The sequence below is a fragment of the Rattus norvegicus genome, chromosome 16 (assembly GCF_021556685.1).
Source record: "Rattus norvegicus strain SHRSP/BbbUtx chromosome 16, alternate assembly SHRSP_T2T, whole genome shotgun sequence".
Classification (NCBI taxonomy): Eukaryota; Metazoa; Chordata; class Mammalia; order Rodentia; family Muridae; genus Rattus; species Rattus norvegicus.
This window is the reverse complement of record NC_141549.1, coordinates 66867482-66895086: the sequence shown is the minus strand read 5'-3', so window position 1 is coordinate 66895086 and position 27605 is coordinate 66867482. Positions and strand designations below refer to the sequence as shown.

General features: G+C 41.5%; 3 protein-coding genes across 3 annotated transcripts in view; 1 reads left to right on the top strand and 2 right to left on the bottom strand.

The window, feature by feature from the left end:
- Wrn (WRN RecQ like helicase) overlaps nt 1-13870 on the bottom strand; it is a gene marked incomplete in the record, with an annotated part of 134549 nt that extends 120679 nt beyond the window's left edge. Inside the window, 1 exon segment of the mRNA NM_001427071.1 lies at nt 13704-13870.
- The window catches only part of Erich1 (glutamate-rich 1), a gene marked incomplete at its 5' end in the record, with an annotated part of 52793804 nt that overhangs the window by 16769277 nt on the left and 35996922 nt on the right, over nt 1-27605 (bottom strand).
- The window catches only part of Purg (purine-rich element binding protein G), a 31083-nt gene continuing 17478 nt past the window's right edge, over nt 14001-27605 (top strand). The window contains exons 1-2 of one of the 2 annotated variants that reach the window (XM_087588667.1): nt 14001-14429; nt 14696-15577. In XM_087588667.1, the coding sequence (XP_087444793.1) occupies nt 14702-15577 (876 nt within the window). In that variant the 5' untranslated portion in view covers nt 14001-14429; nt 14696-14701. Of the gene's footprint in view, nt 14430-14695; nt 15901-27605 lie in introns of those variants that run through there. The other variant, NM_001191554.2, reaches the window with a different exon arrangement.

The following is a 27605-nucleotide window of genomic DNA, read 5'->3' as shown; positions in this document are numbered from 1 at the left end:
AACCAACAACTAAGGAAACAGCCCAAGTCACAACCAATAAAATACATCACATTTTAGACCCCAAGTTTTTGTAAACAAACAGGAAAACAACTGAAATAATTCAGACAATGAAAGAAAACTATAACTCAATAGCAAAACAAGCTACAAAACTATACAAGCACATGGATATAAACAATATTTTTTGAATGAACAACAGGTCACTGAAATTGAGAGGATATAAAGTAGTACAGCTACTATAGAATCCAGTATAGAGGTCCCTCAAACAAATTAATATATGAACTAATTTGTAAAATAGATATATTAATACTCTAATAAGTAGAACTAATATATTGTCTTGCCCTACCACTCTGAATACATTCCTGAAGGAATGAGTTAACATGTAATAGACTATACACTTTTATGTACCACAGCACTGCCAAGTTAAGTTATGGGATCAGTATAGATACCTATAAACAAATAAGTGGATAAAGAAAATGTGGTGGTCCTAGTTTCTCTGTTGCTATGATAGAACACTGACAAAAATCAACCTGAGAGGTTGATTTATCTTATAGGTTACAGCCCATTATCAAAGGAAGCCAAGGCAAGACCCTAAAGTCAGGAACCCAAAGAGAGAGCATGAAGGAATGTTGCCCTATTGCCTTGCTTTTCCAGGCTAGCTCAGCCTGCTTCCTTATGTACCAGAAGACCACTTGATCAGGGGACAACACTCAGTCAACTGAGTCTTCCCACATCAATCATTAATCAAGAAAATAGCCCACAGACTTAACTATAGGGCAATCGGACAGGAACAATTCCTCAACTAAGATTCCCTCTTCCCAAGTGACTAGAGTTTGTGTCAGGTTGACAAAAACTTAGAGCCAGAGCAATGAATGGCTCAGCAGCTAAGATCATCACTTACTGTTCTTGAGGACCTGGTTCAGTTCCCTGCATCTGCATGCTGGTTTCATGATCATCTTTAACTCAAATTCTAAGAGATCAAACATCCTCTTCAGGCATATAATATGTGTGTGGTAGAATATGCCTTTAAATCAAGCACTTAGAAGATAGGTTAGATCTCTCTGAGTTCAAGGCAATATAATGGTCCTGGGCCAGTCAAGGGCTACATAGTGAGAACCTCTATCAAAACAAATGACAAAAACTGAGCAGCACAGGGATCTACATACATATATAACATAATATAACTCAATCATCACAAATTAACAACAAAAATCCTGTCATTTGCAGGGAAATGGATAGAATATGGTATGGCATTAAGCTCAAAAAGGGCAAATATTGTGTTTTTTTCTGATATTCAGACTCTAGCAGAGAAGAAGAGGAACAGGAAAGTAAAAAGAACTATTTGGAACAAGGGAGAACAACAGTAGAATGGTAACAGTAAAAGGCACTGAGGGTGTGTGGCCAAACACATTATAGTACATGTGTGGAATATATGTATTAGTTAATAAACAACTAGTACAGGTCCTTCTGAAACCTATTATTGCACACAATTGATATATGCTAGTAAACAAAAAAGGAACATAAATACAGTTAGAGATACCAAATCCAGACAAAATAACCAAAGAATGTATTTTTCATCAGCAGGTAATCACAAAAGTGCTTACAGATTGAATAGTCTTCTATACGATAAATTCAAACAAATGAGAAACGAAGACTCATTTACCCCATACTTTATTTTTATCCACTGACCCTGAGTCAGAGTGCTGTGTTCTAGTAGGATCTATTTTCTCTGGAAGTACAGAGGGACAAACTACAGAAGTTTCCAGCTACAATTTGAATCATTTCTGTATTCTCATCCAACTGTTCGTGCATACAGAAATACCAAAAAAACAAAAAACAAAAAAAGAAAAGAAAAACAAAAAAAAGGTATTTCAGTGACTGGTAGATTTATAAGACTAAGTAAGTCATAGTAAGAATAATCTGGCACGGGGTTGGGGATTTAGCTCAGTGGTAGAGCGCTTGCCTAGCAAGCACAAGCCCCTGGGTTCGGTCCCCAGCTCCGAAAAAAAGAAAAAAAAAATCTGATCTAGCTTTCTTTTAATCTTATTTTTAGATATTTTCAGAAAATGTAATTGTGCATGTTAGCTATACTTACTAGTAACTAGTATGCATGTATGTGTATGTGTATATATATATATAACAACCTATAGATTATTTTAAATATATATATACATATATATATAGAGAGAGAGAGATAGAAATGAGAAGGGAATGAGAAAAACAGGGTAACCAAGAAATCTATAAAGTTTTCATTAAATTCCTTAATTAAATAGATTTTTTAAGACTCATTAATCTATCACAGAGTTTTTGCTAGTCTTAACTTCCATCCAAACAGTCCAAATTAAAAAAAAGAAGAAAAAATAGAAAAATTATCCACCTATTAGCATTCAGCCACAATAAGTCAAGGCAATTCTGAGTAGTAATAAGATGTCTTTCGATTTGCCTATTTCTTCTAGGTACCTAATAAATTTTCCTGTCAACTGTGTAGAATGGACATATGCAAACTATATATGTCTTCCTGTATGAAGGAAATAGTTTCGTATTAATAAAAGCCAACTGATAGAAGGTACAAATATAAATCAACCAAATACTAGGCGGTGAAACCACAGGGCTAGCAGCAGAGAAACAGAAACCGCGCCCCTCCTCCTCTCCCCTCCCCCTCTCTGCTGTGTCATGGTGAGGAGCCTCGCTGCTCATAAACCAGGAAGATGACCTGGTCTGAACTGAATCCGCGGCACGGCGGAATGCTTTATAACTGAACTTCGCTGTCTACCTAAATAATGTATTATTGTTAATGAATTTCCTCTGTTCTGTGAGTAGCTTTAGCAAGTCAGCTAAAATCCACCCTTCTAGACTGGGACACGGCAGAGAAAGTTTTCAAGGAAGTCCATTTAAAACTTGCTTAAGTGTCTCCTTCTCTCCTTCTGTTTATTACTCTGCCTTCATAACGGCTGCAGTGAAATTTTATAGGACTCATTTCAAGTGGACGTTCGTGGTTGCCCAGGCAGCCTCCATTCTGCACTAGACTCTCTTAATCACACTAATAAATTTAATTCAATGAACAGTTCCCTACTAAGCCAGTTCCCATAGTGGACCCAATCGGCCTATAGGTAATTGTCATTCCCCTTGCCATAGTGACTAGGAAACTCAGGCCTAAAATCAAAGCCATATCCTGAATTTGCTTTAAGAACAAAATACATGATTCAAGTCCAAACAGACACAGGGGAAATTTTGAGATTTCTAAGAATAGTTCTAAAACTAATAATCTTCTCTCTTAAGAAAGTGACCTGAAGTGATGGCCTCCATTTGAGAACTGAAGCTTAGACCTTCTACAACCATGAGCAAAGCCTACTTGGGGAAAGGCCTAGAATGAAGGCAGCACACAGAAGCCTCCGGCCTAGATGGAAATAAAGCCTTACCGAGCAGCACACAGTTCGTTCCTGTAATCGGGACTCTGGGGAAGCTGAGGTGGGATAACCGTCACTAGTCAAGGTCAGTTTGGGCTACATAGGGAGTTGCAGAGAAACCTGGATACAGAGTGGAGTCCATCTCAAAGAGAACAAAGCGGTTGGGAAAACCTCAGTTAATCTATTAATTAACTGAGTACAGAAGCATGAGCACCCATATTTAGAGAGAGAGGGGAATGGGGGACAGAGAGGAGGGAGCACACATCTGTAAACCAATATGGGGAAGCAGGGGCCAGAGCTCCCTGAGGATGCTACTTAGTCAGTGCATCTGAATCAGTGAGTTCGGGGTACAGTGAGAGACCCTGTCTCAAAACCTAGGGTAATAAATGATTGAGGATCATACTTCTGGCCTCTACACACACACATACACATATAAACACATACATGCATGCACACAAAATAACAACTAAAAATAAAAACATTTCCTTACCTTTTAGGCCTACCTGAAGTTTTCTGTACTAGCACTCTAATCCATAAATATCTAAAATAAAATTATGCTGTGGAATTTTTTTTTCTTTAACCCCTTACCTTAAACAAACTACCATAACGAATACAGTGGTTAGTGTTGTACCTTCAAAATAGAAAGTTCTGCTGAGTGTGCTGGAAGATACCTGTAACCCGGCACTCAAAATGCAGAAAGAGGGAGATCAAGACTTCCCACAGCCGGCTTGGGCTACATACATACACGTGCAGTGGCCTTATCTCACAACACATGGTTGGAAGGTAAAGCTCCATGGTAGAACACTTGTAGAGCATGCACGGGACCCTAGGCTCCAACCCCAGCACTGGAGAAACGATTGAAAACTTTCCAAAAAAAAAAAAAAAAAACCCTAAGAAACCAAAGGTTTCATCAGCAACGTTAGAAACTGGTAACTAAATGAGACCGGTGTTTAACTCAAGGCTAGAAAGCCCTGCATTCAGCGCTGCTGGCCCAGAAGAAAAGTCCAAAGTCTCTTCAGTAAGTGGCACTGGAGAAATGGCGCATCCTCTTACAAAAACAGCAAGCTTGGCGGTGGAGCACTTGCCAGGCACTGAAATAATAAATAAATAATAAACAAACAAACAAACAAATAAACCGCACTGTTCCACACTGCCTGCTGGATACGCCAGAGAAGAGATGAAGTCAGCACGCAGGAGATCCCCCTGCACCATCTGCCCCCATGTTCTCAGAAGCTGTACTCACAACCGCCAAACACGGAACGGCGTGAGCGACTGTCAGAGGATGAAAGGACAAGGTCAAAAAGAGGGGAGAGAAATAAGAGAGCGCGTGGCGGGCTGAGATGGAGCCCCCGGTGCCTCCTATGGAGGTAGGCCCTGATCTTCTACCGAGAAAGAGGGAGAGAGAGAGAGAGAGAGAGAGAGAGAGAGAGAGAGAGAGAGAGAGACGGAGACAGAGACAGAGACAGACAGAGAGAGACACAGAGAGAGAGACACAGAGAGAGAGGCAGAGAGAGAGAGAGACAGAGAGACAGACAGAGAGAGAGAGAGAGACAGACAGACAGAGACAGATAGAGAGAGAGAGAGAGAGAGTCTTTGATTACCCGCCCCTGCGTACTACACCAGGCTAGCTGGTCTGGAGGCTGCTGGAGACTGACCTCTCAAAGCTTCCATTAGAGCTCTGGTATTACAGACCACAGGATCTTCACTGGCTAGTGCGTGGATTCTGGGAAATCGAACTCACCTGCACACTTGGACAGCAAGCGCTTTATGCACCAAGCCGCGCTCCCAGACCAAAGGTCTATTCTTAGAGCTGTGTGGGAATAGTAGGTCTAGAGACCTGATGTACAGCATTGAGGACTCCAGTTAGTAATACTGCACTGCAGACTGAAATGTTACTAGAAGTAAAATATGAGTGCTCTCAGAAAACACAAGAGAAGCCTGTACTGTGATAGGCCGTGGTGCTCCTCTCCTTAATGACAGCAGTCAGTTCACTGTGAGATGCACATCAAAGCATTCTCCTGTGCGCCTCAAATGCATGGAGTAAAGAAGTAAGCCAGGTCCAGAAATAGATCCAGATAAATAAAGACATTGGACATGTAATTAAAGAGGCATTTCTAATCTTTGAGAAAGAACAAGTTAGTCGATAAATGGAACAAAAAAACCCAGCTATAATTTTAATATGCTCATACTGGCAAAACTTTTAAAGGTTTAATTTTTAAATTTTTAATTTTTAAAGGCAATTTCCAGGATAGCAAGTGCTAGCCCCACCACTTTGAAAAACGTTCGGTAGTAGTCATCAAAACGTTAAACCTCCAAGCTCTCAGGTTAGCAATTACACATTCATATGAAAACACTGGCACACGTGCCCCAAAACAAATGTTCATTGCACAGTTTATGAGAACAAAAATACTGAAGTAAATACTATGGTAAATGAATAGTCAAATCGTGGCAAGTCTGTAACATTGAATACTGAGTAGTGAAGAAACAAAACAGAGCCAGGTATTAACGGGCTCTCTAAGATACATACTGGGTGAAACAAGAAAGGCTGTCAGTTATAAGTACCATTCAATTGTAATGTGAAATGGAAGTCTATATTCACTGGAGACTCAGAAGTACAGGCCCCGTGACCTAAGCACACCCTCCACCTCCCCCACTGCCACCTCAGAGACCCGAGTGAACAGATGTTTGAGTCTCATTTTAAAAAGGGTGTAGTGTTTGCATAGAATGTACACACGTCTTCCTGAATATGTCAAAACACCTCTGAACGTCTCAGACATAACAGTGTGTTATGCAGTTGTTATGCTGGCGGGCTGATTAGGAAATAGTGCAAGAGAAAAGGTGATTTATTATAGACACACACACACACACACACACACACACACAAAACGTATTTGATATTTCTGAATAGTCAGTTAAATATGGGAACATGGAGCCCACAGACACAGAAGTCTGAATAAACACATGTGTGCAAAGAACAAGCCAGGAGAATCTGGATTAGTTAACAGGTGCCCTTACAGGGCAGAATGGGACTGGGGCTCAGATATGCGTGCCTGTCTCAACACTCCAGAATTCTTTCTCATCACGCGTGATGTTTTCGTATTTGTCTTCTCGTTCCTTCTCCTACCCCCCTGTCTACATCTTTCTTTCAAACCAGCAATAACAAATAGTAAATATCACTTTATAGCTTTTCAAACTGGCCTCCCAAGAACAAATATAAGAGTTTAGCTTTAAAAAAAAGTAAATAAGAATGACAGGCAGAAACCAAAGCTGGCTGTGTCAACACTAGAGATCTCTGTGAGAGACGGCTGCCTAGCTTACATGACGTCAGGATTAAATCCCAGCATCACAAAAAGTGAATACATGTGCGCATACATGCTAAGAAGGATGGTAACAGGCCCACGGTACATTTTCATAGCATTGTACTCTCCTAAATTTAGCCTTCCCTAACCTGAATGCATTAGCGCTAAAACCTTCTGGTTAGAACTGACCTCATCTGCAGTGCCAGAAGTAAAACCTAATTGAGACCAACAGGAATTACTCATGACGATCCGTTCAGGGATAAGAATATAAGCCAGTTCTTGGTCCTCCGGCCCACCATCCTCTGGCTACCATTACTGGTTCCCAGGGAGTCCAACAGCAACAATACCTAGGATTCTACTTCCACACTAAGAGAAAGGACACTTTTACTTCTGGCTGGATGCGAAGGAAGAACTGAATAGTCAAGGTTAGCACAGGCTGCCATCTTTCAACCAAGAAGGTAACCAGCATGAAGATGGTTTCACAGTAGGCTATAAAACAAGGTCAGAAAGCCCTAGTATCTGCAGGCCACTCCGCCTCGGGAAGCATCACACAAGAGGTCACCAAATACCCTGCTATGCTGAAGTCAGTTTGACCCTGGGTATTCCACTGAAAGTAGTCTTGTCAATGAGACGGAACAATGCCCTACAGCCATCTGTTTTTATATTGCACTGGGCATCCAACTGGCTTTCTGCATGCTAGGCACATGCCCTAGCACGGAGCTGGCTCCCTGGCCCTAACAACATGCCCTGATCCAATTTCTGAAAGCTCCTCTCTTCAGCTACCATGACTTGGCTCTTCTCTAATGACAGGTTACTCAAACTTTTCATGGCATCTCCCAGTGCACTTCCTTCAGTACAGGGGTATCTTTATTCCTTATTTCCATAGGATAAATCCATAGATACGAAGTTATGAGGTCACAGAGTACTCCTGCTTTTCTGCAAGAGAATTTTTCTCATACTATATATATCTGGGCTCCTTGATTGTCACCAACAGTATCACAGCCATTTTTCTTTACAGTCTACCCCTTGATCCTGTCGCCCAGTCCACAACCTGTGTAGCCAAACCTCCAAGGAAGATAATGTCTTCTGATTTTCACTACCTTTCCTCCAATTCTTGTCATTAAGAAGAACTGAGATAGCCCACACTCTTAAGTTCTACCTATCGCATTCCGTAACCAACACCCATACTCTACAAGGTTATTCCCTGTAAGAAATTCAACTCCAACAATCCATCCACCCACTATCACCTGCAGTCAATGGTTTTCATTGTCCACATCCCCCTGGGTAGTTTTTACTTACCTTTTAAACATTCGGTATAATTTTTTTGAGACAGAGTCTCACTCTGTAGCCCAGGTTGGCCTGGACCTCACTATGTTGCCCAGGGTGACCTCAAGCTTATGGTGGTCCCCGTTTCAACCTTTTCCACATGGAGACACAGACACAGGCCATTGTTCCCATCTACCTGTCTTGCTGACCAGCTGAAGTTCCAGAGTGCTAACTAGTCTCTGCCACACTCCCTTGGCTTCATGGCCCTTCTTGGTTTTATTTCTCTCCTGCATATTAATCCTAATTGAAGTAAAGGAAGTTTCCCCGGTCACTTTTGCCTCCATGACTGCTGCTGTGTCAGTGTTTCAGGTATTAAGAAAACATCTCGGGGCTGGGGATTTAGTTCAGTGGTAGAGCGCTTACCTAGGAAGCGCAAGGCCCTGGGTTCGGTCCCCAGCTCCGAAAAAAAAGAACCAAAAAAAAAAAAAAAAAAAAAAAAAAAGAAACCATCTGAGCTGAGTAGTTAAAGTGGTCCCCTTTAAATCTGACTCTAAGGAAGTCATTTGTACTTCCTGGCAACCTACACTTTTCCCTTTACCTATTTACTACCCTCCCCGCCTGTGATGACAATTTTATGTTTCCCTCCTTCCTTAAGCCCATCATACCTCCCTGGACACAGTCATCCTCAGTTGGTGACCTTGTTTCCAGCTGCCACAAGCTCTCAACCTGAAATGGATTGTCTTAATGTGCCCATGTAGTCTACTGTAACGACTGCTTTTATTTTGAATTGGCTGGGATTCACTGGCACGGGGAGGCCAGACATTTGCTTAAAATTCTGTCAGTACTGGGAATCTAGCCTCAAGGGTTTGGGTTCCATATCAACCAACACATTCTAGAACAGAGAAGAGGGAAAGATGACCAGAACACAGACATGTCCCTGGCCTCAGATTTAGTCTCGGACCAGAAATTATACCATCAGCAGCTCTACTTTGAGTAACTCCTCCTTCCTATCCTCACCTTCATGGTGACAACCTTAGTTCAATCCAGAGAATTCTGGAAGGGGGTGGGGGGTAATTGCTTTCCTTTTTGTTTTTGTTCTTGATTCGAGACAGTATGTTGCTATATAGCCCTGGCATTCCCTATGTACTACTCATTAGCCTCGAACTTTCTGCAATCCCCCTGCCTCAGTCCAAGGACTGGAAATACAGATGAGCATCACCATGTCTAGCTCGACCTTTATAGTGGATGGACATCCTGACAGCTTCAACTGAAAACAATAGCCAGTGTGGTCCTGATAAATCTAAGGATTAAATAGCATGACCAAGTGAAACTTAACCTCAGGAATACAAGGATGGTTCAACATAAGAAAAATGGCTAATATAATAACTCACATTAGAAATATAACAAGCTCAAGAAGAAGGAAGACCAAAATGTGAATGCATCAGCCCTCCTTAGAATGGGGAACAAAAATACTCACAGGAGGAGATATGGAGACAAAGAATGGAGCAGCGACTGAAGGAAAGACCATCCAGAGACTGTCCCGCCTGGGGAATCCATCCCATATTCAGACACCAAACCCAGACAATATTGCGGATGCCAAGAAGTACATGCTGACAGGAACCTAATGTAGCTGTCTCCTGAGAGGCTCTGCCAGAGCCTGATGAATACAGAGGCGGATGCTCACAGCTAACCATTGGACTGAGAATGGGGTTCCCAATGGAGGAGTTAGAGAAAGGACTGAAGAAGCTGAAGGGGTTTGCAACCCCATAGGAAGAACAACAATATTAACCAACCAAACCTCCCAGAGCTCCCAGGGACTGAACCACCAACCAAAGTGTACACATGGAGGGACCCCTGGCTCCAGCTGCATATGTAGCAGAGGATGGCATTATCTGGCATCAATAGGAGGAAAAGCCCTTGGATTTTCTGTGAAGGTTCATTTCCCCAGTGTGGGGGAATGCCAGGGCAGGAAGGTAGGAGTAGGTGGGTGGGGGAGGGGAAGCATCCTCATAGAAGCAGGGGAAGAAAGGATGAGAGAGGGGGAAACCAGGAAAGGGGATAACATTTGAAATGTAAATAAATAAAATATCCAATTAAAAAAAGAAATATAATGGGAAAAAAACAACATGCTTATCTAAATTTACACAAAAAATTACTTGATAAAATTTAACAATATTTCATGATTTTAAAAATGCATAGAGCAATAGCTGAAGATAATTTCTTCAACATAATAAGCAACAATCATATCAACCCTGCAGAAAATACTGAATGAACAACTTCTTCCTTAAAGATACCCATTTTTACCACTGCTACTTTTGAAAGTTCTAGACAGAGAAATTATACATGATTTATTGTTAAGGGGCACCTGTGATAATTAATCTTATTGTCAACTTGACAGGATCTAGAATCAACCAAGAGATGAGGCACTGGGCATATCTATGAGGTATTTTCCTAACCGGGTTATATGAAGTGGGAAGACCCAGCCTAACTAGAGGTGGCACCTTCCACTGGTAGCCAGATAAAGGAAGCTCTGGGGAAAAGCCTGGCCTCTTGCTTCACCGCCTTCAAGTCCTGCTGGCGAGTTCATCTGCCCTGTTGATACGGTTATCTACACTGAAAGTTCATGTGTTCTGTTGCTGCTAAGGTCACTGCGGTAATATTCCCTTACTGACGGCTGAAGCTTCTTCAGGTTCCAACACACACTGAAGACCAGTGGCTCTCCAAGAATCATCCAGGCTTTCAGCACTGGGTTGGGTCTGCTGAAACATTCAGTCCCCTACTATGAGCAGCTACAGAGTTCTGTGCCTCTGTAGTAAGAAGACTGCCATTGGGGCTGGGGATTTAGCTCAGTGGTAGAGCACTTACCTAGGAAGCGCAAGGCCCTGGGTTCGGTCCCCAGCTCCGAAAAAAAGAACCAAAAAAAAAAAAAAAAAAAAAAAAAAGAAGACTGCCGTTGTAGAAATACCCAGACTAGAACATAAAGGCCAATCTAACGAATGCTCGTTTAATATAGATTTACTCTATTGCTTCTTTTCCTCGAAGCAGTGCTTCTCAACTTGCCTTGGAATTTGAATGACCCTTTCACAGGGGTGGCCTAAGACCATCTGCATACTCAGATATGTCTTATGATTCATAGCAGTAGCAAAATTAGAGTTATGAAGCAGTATGTGTGTGTCTGTGTATGTGTCTGTGTGTATATGTGTGTGTGTGTATGTGTATGTGTGTATGTGTCTGTGTGTATATGTGTGTGTGTATGTGTGTGTATGTGTATGTGTGTATGTGTATGTGTATGTGTCTGTGTGTGTGTGTCTGTGTGTGTATGTGTGTGTATGTGTGTCTGTATGTGTATGTGTGTGGATATGTATGTGTATGTGTCTGTGTGTGTATGTATGTGTGTGTATGTGTGTGTATCTGTGTGTGTATGTGTGTGTGTCTGTGTGTGTCTGTGTTTGTGTCTGTGTGTGTGTATGTGTGTGTCTGGGTGTGTATGTGTATGTGTGCGTGTGTCTGGGTGTGTGTGTGTGTGTGTGTGAGAGAGAGAGAGAGAGGACAGTTTCATATTCAAATGAAGAGTTCCTACAACTCAACAAATTCAAAAGTCAATTTTGAAAACAGGCAAAGGACTATACTATATTCTATACTATATACTATACTATATGCATAAGAAGAGTAGCCATTACATACATGAAAAGCTGCTCAGCGACATTAGTCAGTAACCAAAGCCCAAACAGCAAATGCAAAACCAAACAAAAATAAGATACTGCCCCATGTCACCCTCTAGGAGGACTACAATATGAAGGAATGAAAAGTAGGGGAATATGATCTGACAAGGTCTTTGGGGAAACGAAGACACTTGTGCATTACCACTCTGGGGAAGTTCAGCAGTTCATCAAAAAGCTTATCATATAAACCAGAAGGCTCCATATACAGGCATAGGTCAAAAAACTTATAACAGGGACGTGGATACACTCAAGAACATTCAGGGCAGCAGTATTCACCATAAACCACGGAGAAACCAGCCTATCAATAGTATAATGGAAAAGCAAAATGCTGTACACATACATGGTGAATTAGTCGTTCATTCATTCAGTCTTAAAACAGGAATTAGGCTCAGCTATAAACCACAGCAGAGGTGGGCCTTGAGAACACACTGAGTCACATCTGCCAGGTACCAAAGAACAAATATTTATGACAAATATTTACATGGAGTATCTGAAATGGATGGATTCATAAGAGAAGTGATATATTACAAATTATTGGGACCTGGGAAGAGGAGGCAATGGAGTTATGGTTTTATGGTTATTGAGTTTTTGCTTGGGATGAGGAATAATTTCTTGACACAGGGCCAGGGTGTGCTCAATAAAAGAATAGGTATTTAGCATGGGCAATGCCCACCATCCAAAAGCAGACAAACAAGAATGCAACCAATGACAGAGAACATTGTAGAAGTATGTAGTGGTGACATCTGCACATGCAGATAAACTGATAATATCACTGAACTGTACTTAAAGTTTTTAAGCTAGCAAATTATAGTGTGTGTGTGTGTGTGTGTGTGTGTGTGTGTGTGTGTGTGTTTCCCTGACAACTCGCTAAGAGCTTTCCAAGTCTTCTCTGGTCTCTACAAGCAGGCTTCTTTTCTCAATGGTAAGGGCTCTTCTGGGTTGCTCTTACTACAGGCAACCTCCTTCAGGTTTGCACTTTCTTACCCCTCTCTACAGTCACATAAATGACATCTCACTTCCTTCACTGTAAGGACCAATTGGGAAATTACACTTCCCAACACCCCCCCAAACTGGCCCTCACTCCTCTTTCATTTTCATTTTGACAATACTGCATTTGGCATTTTTGCTTGTTTCTTTCTGCTAAACTTTAAGGTCAAAGAGAGTAAATTTTCTCTGTTCTATTCATTTTGTTATCTCCAGTGCCTTCAGCAGCGCTCAACAATTCTATGCTGAATTCGCACAGTACTGAGATGCCATTCACTAGTAGAGCGCTGTGTCAAGCAGGTGACAGTCCAGGGTTCCATCCTTAACCCAAGAGAAGACGGAGAGGACGACTAGTATTCAACAACATCAAGTACCAAACTGCCCTATACACCACAGGCTTTACATACAATCTCTTATAAAAAGATCCGGAGGGCATGACAGGGTAGGCAGTACTGTCTTGTGTTCGAGGGCAGCGTGGGCTCAAAGTGTGAGGGTCCACAGAAGAGAAACCCCATCTCAACAAAAGCAAAGGAAAAATAAAGCCTAAATTATTATTTGGGAACTCTGGACTAGCATCCTAAAGATTTTTTGCTCTCCGGGTTTTGACATATCAGGTCAATGGAAGAACGAGTCATATTTAACAAGGCAAAATGCTCATTAGTACAATGACTTGACCTTAAGAGATCCAAAACAATTTGCTCAGCCGTGGAAAGCCGGTGGCTTCCCCGCCTCAGTTACCTCTGCCTCAGACGGCTTCTAAAAGCATGATTCTAGGAGCGCTAAAAACAGCAGCAGGGGCGGAAGAGGCGGGAAAGCCCAATACTGACGGAAGCAGGGGAGGCCTGTGGCTCCCAGGCCTTTTTCCAAGAGATCTGAAGGAGAAAAGAGGCGAGGCTCCCTTTCCAACGATCTCCCCAACACAACCCCAGGAGAATGCCCCGCGGGCGAGAGGGACAAGAGTCTAAGATGTGTAGATTATAGCCCAGGGTACGCAGAGAAGAGAAGCAAAAGCAGGGAAGACACGTTACCCTGAAAAGAGCCAGATTTACGGGTCTTCTTCAGCAGGATGACTTATGGAGGGCTGAGAAACAAAGCCCACAACCCAGGCATCGGGCGAGGCCTCACATTTACTAACTTTATACCAACTAGCGCCTAGGTGCACTTCTGCTCAGGAGACTGCCCTTCCTTGCACTCCGCCCGCGGCCCCGCCCAACCTCTCCCAGCCCCGCCGCCTTCCCACCCGCCGCAGCCATTCCTGTCCGACCGCGCGGCGCGCATGCTCAAAGCTGACGGCCGCTGGGCACGCTGGGAAATGTAGTCTCAACGCAGGTGCGGGTGAGCCGCGGGAAGTCATAACGCTCCCGCCACCTCTCCAGCCGGCTCTCACGCACGCCGGGTCCCCGCGCGCTGCTGCCGTCAGGGCGCGCCCGGAGACTGAGGCCGAGCCCCCCTCTTTCCACTAGCGCGGCTGGGGAGGCGGGGTCCCAAGTCCGGCCCGTCCCGCAGCTCCCCGCCTCCCTCCCGCCCTCCCCGCGGCGTCGGGCCGGTGCCCGAATCCAGGCAGCGGCCGCAGGAGGCGCGGCGGCGGCGGTGGGCGCCGCAGGCGATGCCCCTGCCCCGCTGCTCCGGCGGGGGGCAGAGCGCGCGGCGGCGGCGGGGAAGGAGGCGGGGGGCGGCGGCTGCGGCGGAGGGGCCGAGAGCTGGCGGCGGCGGCGGTGGTCGTGAAGGGCATCGGTGGCGGTGACGGAGATGATGTGAGTGTCGGCTGGCTGGGGACCCCCGGGGCTGCCGAGCCCGAGCTGGGCGGCCCGCAGCATGCGGGAATCGGAACGGGAGGCCCGGGGCAGCCGAGGGATGCTGCGTGCGCGGTGCGAAACCGGCCGAGGCCGGAGCGCGAGAGCCGGGCCAGAGTGGGGGTTCCGGGCGGCGGCGGCGGGGGCAGTGCGGACCCAGGGGCGTCTGCGATTGTTCTCAACACCCCTCCCCCATCCCACCCCGTGTGTCTGTTTGTCACTTGCAGCTGAAGATGGAAAGAGCCAGGAGAAGGGGAGGCGGCGGCGGCGGCGGCGGCGGCCGTGGCCGCGGAGCCAAGAATGTAGGGGGCTCTGGCCTAAGCAAGAGTAGACTCTATCCCCAGGCCCAGCATTCTCACTACCCCCACTACTCCGCGTCAGCCACCCCTAATCAGTCCGGGGGCGCATCCGAAATCCAGGAGCTGGCCTCCAAACGAGTGGACATCCAGAAAAAGAGGTTTTACCTAGACGTGAAGCAAAGCTCCCGGGGCCGCTTCCTAAAGATAGCCGAAGTCTGGATAGGGAGAGGCCGGCAGGACAATATCAGAAAGAGTAAACTGACCCTCTCCCTGTCCGTAGCAGCAGAGCTGAAGGACTGTCTAGGCGACTTCATCGAGCACTATGCCCACCTGGGCCTGAAAGGCCACAGGCAAGAGCATGGCCAGAGCAAAGAGCAAGTCTCCAGGAGGCGGCAGAAGCACTCTGCACCCTCCCCACCGGTGTCAGTGGGGTCAGAAGAGCATCCTCACAGTGTCCTCAAAACGGACTATATAGAGAGGGACAATAGGAAATACTACCTGGACCTAAAAGAGAATCAACGAGGTCGCTTCCTAAGGATTAGACAAACCATGATGCGGGGCACTGGCATGATAGGTTATTTTGGCCACAGTTTGGGCCAGGAACAGACTATTGTCCTCCCAGCGCAAGGTATGATTGAATTTCGGGATGCCTTGGTTCAGCTGATTGAAGACTATGGCGAAGGAGACATAGAAGAACGAAGGGGTGGAGACGACGACCCACTTGAACTCCCAGAGGGGACCTCTTTCAGAGTGGACAATAAAAGGTTCTACTTTGATGTGGGCTCTAATAAATATGGAATTTTCCTGAAGGTAAGTGAGGTGAGGCCACCTTACCGTAATACTATTACTGTTCCATTCAAAGCTTGGACAAGGTTTGGGGAGAATTTTATCAAGTATGAAGAAGAAATGAGGAAAATTTGCAACAGCCATAAAGAAAAGAGAATGGATGGCCGGCGGGCCAGTGGTGAAGAACAAGGATGCCTGGACTAGCGTGAAATTGAACTCCAGCAGGCAAAATTTAGAAATCAGTTAATTGGCTAAAAGTACTGATCCGTAACCATGACCATTTGAAGAAGTTTCTCCTCTTTTGGGCCCTTTGTTATTAGTGATACCTCTAAGAGTTTATGCGTAAAGGAGTCTGGTTCTCATGCTATGTTCTACACGCATCCCTCTAATTCTTGTGGGAATTCCAACCTCCCCAGAGCCAAATAGTTTAACTGCTTCCACTACTCCATACTATAGAAGTATGTAGATCAGCACCGAGTGTGACACTCTGACCTTTAGACACGATAGCTAAGATTTACATTGCACTATGACGTAATATTGAAAATGATGCATAGACAATACGAAATCGTGAATTCCTATTTAACAACTCCCCCCTCCCACCCCACCCCACCCCACCCCCGAAGAAGGTCCCATACTTTGTTAAAAGTTCATGCTTTGTTAAAAGTTGCTAAGTTTACCTGTAGGGCAGTTACCACAGAAACAGAAATTAACCCCAAATATAGTATATTTCTTTATGAAAGTACTAGTAGGAATATACGTCTCATTGGGTGACTGAGTACTGACTACCACTAAAGTAGGAATATTATTAGATATTTAAACCTTTTAAAATGCAATACGATATCCCTTGACGGTTACTATATACAGTGTTCTATAATTTCAAATTTTGTGGTAACCCTACCGTTTTGGTTGCCATAGCAAAGCCACGGAAGAGTTTTAATTCGTTACTCTTAGCTAATTGCAGTCTAATCTTCTGTCTCCTATATGTTTTATTGACTTTCCAAGTTTAGGAAGCTATGCTTATGTCACTGTTGAGAGGGAGGCTTCGCCCAGTGGCTTTGTTATGGGAATTTTGGTGTTTTAGCCTTTCGTTGATAATTTGGAATCACTTTTCCTTAAAAATCTGCCATGAACTTTCAAGGTGTATTTTCTACTTTCCCACTCATGCATAGGGTTGGTGCACCACCTGACTGGTGTAAAGTTCATCTATGATATATGTTAGTAGCGCTCTTCCATTGGCTGCCCTTAAAACCATGTCAAACTTACGTTATAAGCCTGACTTTTACACATACTTCAACTCCAAAAGAAAAATTTATTTTATTTATTTTATTTTTTGCTGAGAAAACAAAAAAAAGAGCATATAGAATATAAAATTGCAGTCTGGGAAATACAATATTTGGAAACAATATTGGCTATAAACATTTAAAAGGAAAATTCAGACATTTTCCAAGGTGCTCCTTCAGATTCTTAAAAGAGGTTTACTCTATACAAGACGTATCTATTTGTGCTTGCCTGCATTTAAAAAAAAAAATCACTTTCCAGAAAGTGCCACCTGAATTTTTAGACACTCAGCAATTTTTAAACAAGTGGCTATAGTATGTTTGTACAACCCACAACATCCCTTACTAACTGAATGAAATTTAATCTGTTGGGCTACATCTGATTCTAAACGAAACTGTGTTTTGTCATGGGATCAGTTACTGCTCCAAATGAGTCCTTGTGATCATATTTAAGAGACAGACACTGATTTCAACTCCCCAAATGTAGTTCTCATGGGCGAGAGCTGGCTGCAAGGACTGAGGTCAGGATGTGGCTCCTCTCTGATATGCTCTAAGTCATTCAGAATTGCTATGAACAATTTTCCCTCCAGAATTTTTCTCCAGACACATTAAACTAAGGTCGCTAAGGAAACCATGGGATGAATTAAGACGATGTAGTTCCGTGGCTTTTGTTAAGAGCAAGCACCTAGTAAGCCAGACATAGATACTGATGTTGGTTGCACGTTCAGTTTCTCATTTCTCGAAGTACTAAAGTGGAATCTCACACAGCTCACTACCGTTGTGAGCCGTCTGGATCACCATGGAACAACCGAAGGGTAGAGGAAAATGTCAGTACTAGCATTAATAGCACATGGTGGGTGTCGAGACTACAAAAGTAGCAAGGATTCTTAAACAGTCCTAACTAAGATAACGTAACTCTGTAGGCTTCATAAGAAGTAGTTTGGGGTCTATGAAGGAGTGGTGTGCACTTGAATTGCTGTACTACTGATTGTCATTGCTGCCCATCAGAGTGCCTAGTAATAATCATCAACCTGTCAGATTTCGGCAAACTGGAGCTGTGGCTGTTACCCAGTTGTTCCAATCACTACTGCTCTGAGTATAAACTCGCTCTTAAAACCCTACCTTCCTTTTTTGAAATATTTATATACATTAGGACTGATTTCTTTTTGCTTTTTTAGTCTGACGAGATTTAAGTGTGTATATACATATGTGTATATATACACACGGTACTGTGTCAGACATGAACATAAAGATATAATTAATTCACTGTATATACATATTATTTCATTTCAAAGTTCTTGCCATCTCAAAGCTGCAGATTGGGTAGCTATATATATATATATATATATACTGGCAATTGAATATACTCTAGAAGCACTAAGACTTTTATCAATCCTTTGTTTACCTTTTCATAGTTAATATATTCATTGAAAAATGGTATGATGCTATGATTTTTCTGATACTTAAAATTCCCAAGAGTTCATTAGCCATAATTGTGATCCAGTTCAAACATCTAGACTTAGGAAGTGTATCGCCATGTATCTTATAAAATGAGCTACTATTTTTATCTGTGCAATATAAATTTTATTTATTGTCATTTGTAACATATACGGAGCTGCAAGTGTACGTGGTATTCTTCAGAATGACAGGATCCTTGCCTCGAAGGCATTAAACTCTTACAGAAACTGGATGTTAGAAGTAAAAAATGACCACTGAAGTTAGTAACCAAAATTACTAGTTCCCAGTACAATGCTAAACCCCTGATGATGTTTGCACATAGTCATAGAGCATAGTGTGGACAGACTCAACTGTAGTAATATAAGCTAGTAGTATAAAATCTGGAAACGGGTTCCTCAGTAGTTGGCAGTGCGCTCCTAGCAATTAAAAGTAGCACTAAGATGCTGCTTATATGCAAAAGATGCAATGTATTATAAAGATATTCAAGTTCTGCCGCATTTTATTATTTTCCTTCTTAAAGCCCCAAACTGCCATGTCCCTTAAACTTGAGTCAAACACAAGCTTATTTGCACTAAAGAGCATGGCCAAAAAATTAAATGACAGGGTGGAAAAGCTATTTAGAACCTCTTGAAATGATTGGTTCTAATGGGAGAATTTCACATTTGTCTATTTGAAAGCTATATGGTCCAGGCAGACAATCTGTCAGTTCACTAATTTAATAATGCACTTTACCTTTTGTATATAGAAGATGTACATTTATGCCACTTGACAGGCAGGATGTGTTCCAGTAACTATGTAGTTAGACTCTGTAGGCTGATCTCTTGCATGTACATGTTTGTGTTAGAACTATTGTAACAGGTTTCCATTAAGGCAATGTAATGGAGAAGGACAGAAGACGGTTTTAAAGCAAATCTCAATTCATTTAACAAGGAATTTTAAAGTAGATTTTGTAATTGTATTAAAGACTAGAATAATATAAAACTATTTCTAATCCAGATAAGTGTTGCAGTTCAGACTATATCTACTTAAGACTTCCCATAATACTCCAAAAATTAAATTGGGGAATCTGGCCAGATAACTTTCTAATAATTCTGTTTCATTGTTAATATGTGTTTAAGTTACTAATAAAAAGACAGTATGTGCTACAGCTCTAGAATTAAAAGTATGGTTAGCTTATGTTTTAAAAATCACCAGGCTAAAGAAATAAAGTTTCAAGTAAGGAATATAAAGAGCTTAATAAGTTACTAAAAAGTAAATAGGATATCTCAAAATCTACAAAAGTATTAACCTTCAACAACTCAAAAGAAACCTGCGGGATTCGGTGTATCCTTCTACCCGAACACATTTAAAGATGTATATTTGAAAACTAGATAATCGTTGCTTAATAATAGGTTGTATGTACTTTACTGAAAAAACACTGTGTACTAACGATTCATCGAGAGTGTGCTATATTTACTGCATTCATTTTATATCTATAGATAAGAAACATATATAGTCATCCTATCTTAATCTAATCATGTATTTATATTGTAATTTTGCAAATATTTTCAGTAAAATAAACATTTATCTGAGCTGCACAGTTTGAAGAGGATGAAATTGGGCTATAATCTCAGACACTCATTTTTAATCAGCAGCTACCATTGAAATGTATTGTCATTCCTTGAGATTTATTTTACAGTTTACTTAATATCTAAATGGATGAGGCTTAATTTGAGTTTTAATTGGTTATTTGAAAATGAGGGTTTTTTTTTTTTCTTGCTTCCTTCCAAACGACTTTGATTCAAACATGAAATCCTCTTCTAAACTTTAGGTAAGGGCTTTGGTGAGTCACCACCTAGTCTGAAGTCTGTCTTTACCAAACACCAAACATCTTTGGCGGGATGTTTTGTCAAAAGAAGTTAACAATGATTCCGTGCCTCCAGAATGGTACAGATACAAGATTTGTCATTGCCAGATAAGAGTCATTAAATCTTTCTGAAGTTTCCTTAAAGATTTCTTGACTTCCATAGAGAAATTGTGGCTAATGGCTAGCCTATCAGAGGAAGGGAATAAGGAATTAGCATTCTGCTATAACCATCTGTAGTCTATAGTACTATAGCACCGGAGTACAGGAAAAATGTGTTTCCCAATTCAGTATCTTATGAAAATTGTTTTTGGATCACAGCAAGTCTACCATAGAGAAAATATGATCAAATATACATAGGTAGATTTTAGGGGAAATTTTTACTATTTTCTTATAAAAAGGGGGAAAAAATCAGTCTTTGTTCTTAATCTGATATAACATTTTTCAGACATGTAAATTTATTTTAGTGGTAAATTTAACATTTTTGAATAGAGAAAACTATTCCTATAGCACCAGATTCATGGACAGAGGATGTAGCCCAGTTGGAGGAATGTTTGCCTAGAGTGCACAGAGCCCTGGACTTGAGTCCCATACACGTAAATGAGGTGTGGGAGTGCATGTCACTTCAACAGTAAGGTGAAGGCAGGAACTAAGGTTCAAGGCTGTCCTCAGCTACACTAACTGCAGCCTGAGCTGCATGAAATGTAGGCCCAAATAAGAAGAAGAAATGCTACAGTAGACAATGAGAAGTAGCGCCCAGTGTCACCAATTTCTTATTATCCTTTTAGAGTCATTCTCATTGTAAACATGTATATACTTATATTCCTTTTAAATGCATAAACACATGACCCTCCCATTCCTAATAATATCAACTTTAGGTCTGGCATTTAAAGTTTTTTTTTCTTTTTACCAAATAGCATATTTCATCTGTTTAGCATATCACTTTTGTACAGAGAAAACATCAAGAATAGTAAGTGAACCCCATTGGTATAGACCTAGGTTGCAGATGTCTGTGTTTCTTTTTAGGCGTACAAATATGCAGTTTCTCATTCCTCACACCCAGCCACCTCACCTCTCATGTCATCCTCTTTTCCCTCTTTAAGAAACGACTTTATTGTTACCTTTCCTGAAGTAACACATTAGTTCAGGGGGCTCTGGATATTAATTAATAGAGCCAAGTGGTACATGAGGTTAACTATGTTCTCTAGTGAAAAGCTCTGATATTTAAAACCTTTAACAAGTTACAGCTTTCAATTTTTACTAACTATGCTACTATTTTTTCATCCAAAGACCTTGCCATTATGAGTACATGAGCATTAGAACTGTACCGACAGATTTTATCTCATGGCTTTGTTCAAATTGCTTGATTCATTAACATGAAACATTTTGTCCATATGATAAGGAAGGTATAAAGTTTATTTAACAGCTTTTGAAATTCATGTCTATACAAAGAAATAGCACTTTTTTTTCTTGAATTTTTTGGGTGTGTGTGTGTGTGTGTGTGTGTGTGTGTGTATGTTTGGACTGGAGAACTGAAGGCCAGCCAGTGCAGGGCAAGCACTCTGCCACTGAGCCACATTCCCAACCATGAAAAGGTTGGGCTTTTTTTTTTTCTTCCCCTTGTTTATTTTTTAATGGACCAGAGTCTGTCAGAAATCCTGGGGCTATGATGATAGAGTATACTATACCTTAGGAAGCTAAGAGACTATAAGTACAACTAAGTCATCTGCTAGAAGAATATGAAGTAGCAAATGTATGTATTGAAAAGTACAGTTAGACAAAAGAAAATAAGAAAGTGGCAATTATTACTATCCATGGAAATGCAAGCAAAACTACTTTAATAGTTCACCAACATTGCTTGCAGGGCAGGGGAACCATAACTCATGCTCACCAGGTGTGCACATTAAGACCTCTCCTTTCTGGTGATTCCCAATGCGGGGAATAAACCTGGGACAGTAAATAGTCTACCCTTGACCCCTTCATTACAGATAAAAGCAACCAGGGCAAAAAAAACTCAACAGAATTAGAAATATATCTTAAACATGGATTACAGATTCTTTTAATAGATTGGTATCTATAAACTTCCTGAAAACAAAATACGAGAACTAAAGGTGCTAGTTTAAACTTTATGGTGATATCTGTGTGGTTGATGGCATAGTTTCCTGTTCAGAAATGCAAGAGGTGTTGTCAGAAGACATGATCCTTTCAAACACTTCAAAATCCCGAGGGAAGTACTTATTTATTGAGTACCTCACCGTCCTTTATTGAATCTACAAAACGGGCCACGATTTGCATATATTGACTTGTTTAAATTCAAATGGGGTGTGTGTGTGTGTGTATGTCAATGTAGCAAATTTTAATTCAAAATGATCTGGACTTAAATTTAGCACAAAATAGTAACTTCCAATTCCTCATCAGAGTTCCCTTATTTTTGGTAAATTATCCTTCCTAGATTTTTCATGTGTCTCCTTGTAAAAGTTGTTGAGTTTTATTGACATTCACCAACACATTGGAGCACGTAGTTGGAGCAGGTAGTGGTCAGTGTTGCTGCTGGGAAGGCCCTTAATTATGTGAGCATGACAGAAGCTGCTTGTTTATATAGAAGAGTGTCCCCATCAAGATTGATTTCTGACACTTGAGAGCAATTGTATGTCTTCTTATTTTACCCTTTTTATACTTAGTTTTCACAACTGTCTCTAAAGTTTCCAAGGTTTCAGGAAATAATAAAATTTGAAAAAAGAAAGAACTGACCATTAAAATTTCTTACAGTATTTAATATTTAAGTATTTGAGTTGTTCAGGGGGTAACTTTGAAGGGGAAAAGTTTCTCTTTTTAATCTTTACTAAACTAATGTTATAACTCTGAACACTTTACCTGACTACAGCCAAGTGGACCTGGGACTTTTATTTGTCATAGATTCTATGAGGTTGCGTATAAGTAGCAGAAAGAAAAGAAACAGAAGGACAGTAGCTGATGGTTTTTTTTTCTCCCTATGACAAAAGAAATCAATGTAATGTGAAGAAGAGACGTAATATATTCCCAATTCCCTACTTAACCTTGAACACTGAGACAGAGAAAGTAATAAGCCTCCGTTCTGTGATAGTGGAGCTGACCCTAAAAGAGTAAGACCAGTTGTTAACGTAGTAACTACATTTTCTCACACTTTGTTCTACCATTGTCCTCTGCATTTTTTTTTTTTGGAGGGGAACATTTTTATATGAGAAGTCTCGATTTTGAAGGAGCATGGCTTGTTTCTTGTAAATATTCTATAACCATCTCTTACATTCTGCATGGCCTAGGAATTTTTAAAACCTAGCATCATTGTCCAAATGCTATTCCTGCAATAATTATAAAATACAGTGCTAAGTGGTATTGGTATGCATCTACTGTTGTCGGTGTCCCAGAAAATAATGTAGTGACTTTGACGCGCTCCTCCTTGGCCATATTGAATAACCCATGACGGGTGAACACACGGAGGAGGACTTACCTAGCTGCAGCAGCACGGCTCTGATTTTATAGTTCATGAGTGGAGAAGTCGATATGCCATGGTCACAAGGACATTCCTGTAGACAGTCCCCCACTGTGCAGTGCCAGCGCCAGCCAATGAACAGTGGTAGAGAGTGACGCCTTTCTCAACAGACTATCAAAGACAGCATTTAACAGCAACATACCTGTATCTTAAAGAACATAAGCACACAGTGCCAGCGCCAGCCAATGAACAGTGGTAGAGAGTGACGCCTTTCTCAACAGACTATCAAAGACAGCATTTAACAGCAACATACCTGTATCTTAAAGAACATAAGCACATAAATATTTCTGATTGTCTTAAAAATTCTGTTTTCCGGGAATATCCCATGTGACTGCTTATCTTCGGCCTACTGGTCGTTTGCCGTAGCAATTTGGCTGGTCTGTTTTGAACAAATTGCATGGAATGGATTGACTCTTGTAGGCAAAGTTCTCTCTGTGTTTTCTCCTCCCTCTCCTCAAGAAAGCAGATTTATTCTCAGTTCTCAATTGCTTGTCTTGTTGTTTGGGATCTAAGTGCGACATGAGAGAACATTTAGTTTGTTAGCTCCTTCCGTTTATGATTAGGTTGAGATTTTCCTCAGCCTACTGTCAAACTGCAGCTTTACCTAAAGATACACGCTTAAAATGCCAGAACTTCACATCAGATCCAAGCATAGAACCACAAAACAATGAGCCAGCAAGAAGGATAACACGGTATACAGCTACCTAAATCCAGAACGTGTCTTCCACTTGCTAATTTGCTTCAGAGACTGCTGTATGGGCCTTGTGTTCTTCAGACTGGCAAGATTCATACCAATCATTGCACAGTCCAGAACTCTAACGGGAGGAAATCCACTGGTGTTTAGTACCTGCCCTAAAAAGCTGACCTTGCTATAACTAGGTGTAAAAAGAGAACTCTAGGATTCAGTTTACCAGCAATCTTTTTTTCCTCCTACATACGTATCCTACTGGAATTCGGTAAGAACATGACTTTCTCTACCACTGTGGCCCTTCTTTCACCCTACTTATTTTTTCAAATGACAAGATTAGAGCCGCTCCACAAAATAAGCCAGCTCTGTATAGACTATAAGAGGACCAGTTCTCCAGTCGGCCATTCGTGGCATCCTTACCATAGTTAGCTAAGAGTTTGGGATGAATAGGAAGTTCAGGGTCATTCTTGGCTGTAGCAAAGTAGGCCAAGCTGGACTACATAAAACCCAGAGAGAGAGAGAGAGAGAGAGAGAGAGATTGTGAAAGGTGTCAGTTAAGCTTTGTTATTACAATATTATTGAATATCTACTTTATACTACTATACTGCTGAACTCTTCCTATAGACTCTCTAATCTGTGTAACAGCATCATTTTTTTTTCTCTTCTTTTCTTTTTTCTTTTTTTCGGAGCTGGGGACTGAACCCAGGGCCTTACGCTTGCTAGGTGTAACAGCATCATTAACGTCATTATAATTCTCTAGATTTACAAATTGGCTCCATGTTTCCCAACTAGTGTATGTGAACCAAACTGACGCCCAAGACAAAGACTGCACCCAATCATTTAGGGCAGGCTATCTATAAGATTTACCCAGAATCTGACACACAGGCACAAATATACATCCCAACATTAACTAATAAAACATAGTCTAGCCTCACTCAGCATAAACGAGCTTCAGGTTACTGGGAACTCTTTCATCCAAAGCCAGCCCCTATACATGGGATCATTAGCCTCACCAAGAAATATTTGATTAAAGGAAGATTTATTCACTCAGTTTAAGTTAGTACTCATAAATAGAATTTACTTGATGTTAAGTATAGATTACAGACTGACTCTCCAATCCTGGCCAGACTTTTAAAGTTGGCGATTGTTAAAGGATTCGGATGTTGAGACCATAGACAGAGCATCCTGATTCTATCCCTAGAAATAGAAAAGACAAATCACTGTTCACTATGGGTCTACAGTTTCATTTTCATGAACTGAGGATAACTGGCTGTGTTAAGTCAGTTTGGAACTAAATCTTCCCAGTGTTCCTGAGAGGTTTTCTTGTTACAACTCTCCCTGCCAAACTGACTGGCAGCTCATCCCACCCCTATACTCTGCAGACATCCCAGTCCCTGTCACCCAGAATTGCCCACATGGGGTGCTCCTTTGACAGGTCCATAGTCGTCCCCAGTGCTTTAGGAAGATGGTTTTCAAACGTCCCTGAGTCACCTTCAGGGCTTGTTAAACCTCAGGCCGCTGAAGCCCACCTGCACCTCTGGACAGTGGGACTGGTGGAGTGAGGAGAAGTCCACCAATGAATGCTCTAGCAGATCACAGAATGGATGCCACTGACCTGGGGACAGACTTCCGTACTTCTGTGATAGATGAGAGTCTCTCTGACCTACAAAGAAACTAGGAAAAGAAATTTAGAACTAGTACCCTGCTATTTAGACTGCCTTGAGATATTCACAAATCAAAAGCAAGATTTTATAAGTTGGCTAGACTTTTGATAAGTTATTTTATCCACTTTTTATACTCATTACATTTAATGACCTTTCTGATTCCCTTTCACTTGTCAACAGCTATGTCAAGATCTATCTGGCAGGGATGAATTGTAAAGACATGAAAACCATCCTTCAAATAATGTGGGAACTGAAGCATGTTTTTAATTTATTAAGTAATTCTGGCAAATAAATCTTAAGAAAGAATTGTGAACGATTACTCAAAAATTACTGACAAGCTTATTGCATATAAAAATATTAAGACCTAAAGGAACCTAGGAATTTCTTTAGTTTCCAAATTTTACATTTTATAATGTATATCATGCAGTATGAATGATTCATGGTTTAGGTAAATAGACTTAAGACTTTAAATGCTAATTATTTCCTAAGATGTGTGTGAGGCAAAATAAACTCATATCTTTTAAAACACATAACACTATCTTCGTCATCTTCCTGAGTTTTCTGGGTTTTCAAGGTAGAGAACTATAATGTAGTGTATGGTTCTTTCTTAGCTAATATTAGACCCATTGCTTCTGTCGTAGGGACTGTTCCCCTAAGCACACCTTACGTTTATTATCTTTTAAAAAAGAATAACACTTAAAAATAACTTACTCCAGCCTGGTAGAGCGTATATAGGCAGAGTCTAGTTGGGTAGGTGCTTAGTGTAGTATACATAAGGAACTAATGAGAAGAGTTGTTAGATCTTTTTAACCCTCGGAGCTTAAGAGAAATAACATGCATTCATCTGTGTTCACTAGGTAAAGTGAATAGAAAAGTTTGGTTTCAAGTTGCCAAGGGTCATTCAAAAACGTTAACCCCAAAATACACACACACACACACACACACACACACACACACACACACACCCTTTCACCTATCACTACAGAACAACACAACTAGTTTTGAAGGCTACATCTCTGTGACAGATCACTTGCCAAGCATCCCCTGGGTTCTATCCCCAAAGCTAAGAAATGTTCTTTTTTTTTCTTTTCTTTTTTTCGGAGTTGGGGACCAAACCCAGGGCCTTGTGCTTCCTAGGCAAGCGCTCTGCCAATGAGCTAAATCCCCAACCCCAGAAATGTTCTTAAAGGACTAGTTTTTCTCAGGCTTCACCAATTAGATGAATTGCTTACAACAGTTTCTGACCACACAAGTGTATACTATATATGCATATATAGAGAGATTGCAGCCCCTAAGCCTTGCCCTTGGAGAACTAATGAGAACTTAGCTCAGAGCATTTGTTGTTGAAACTGGAAGTCTGCATCTACAGAGAGAGGGAGAAAAGAACATTCGTGCCAAGGATATGCTATGTGTCACCCCAACTTCAAAGCTATAAAAGATATCATTATAGCTCTAAACAGTTCAAGCACGACAGCTGGAACTTACAGCGCCTGTTACCAGGCGACTCGCCTAGGGCTGAGTCTTAACAATTCAAAGAAATTGTTCTAAACCAAGAGTCTCCGTTTAAAACAGCACAGAATTTCCACTGGGCTA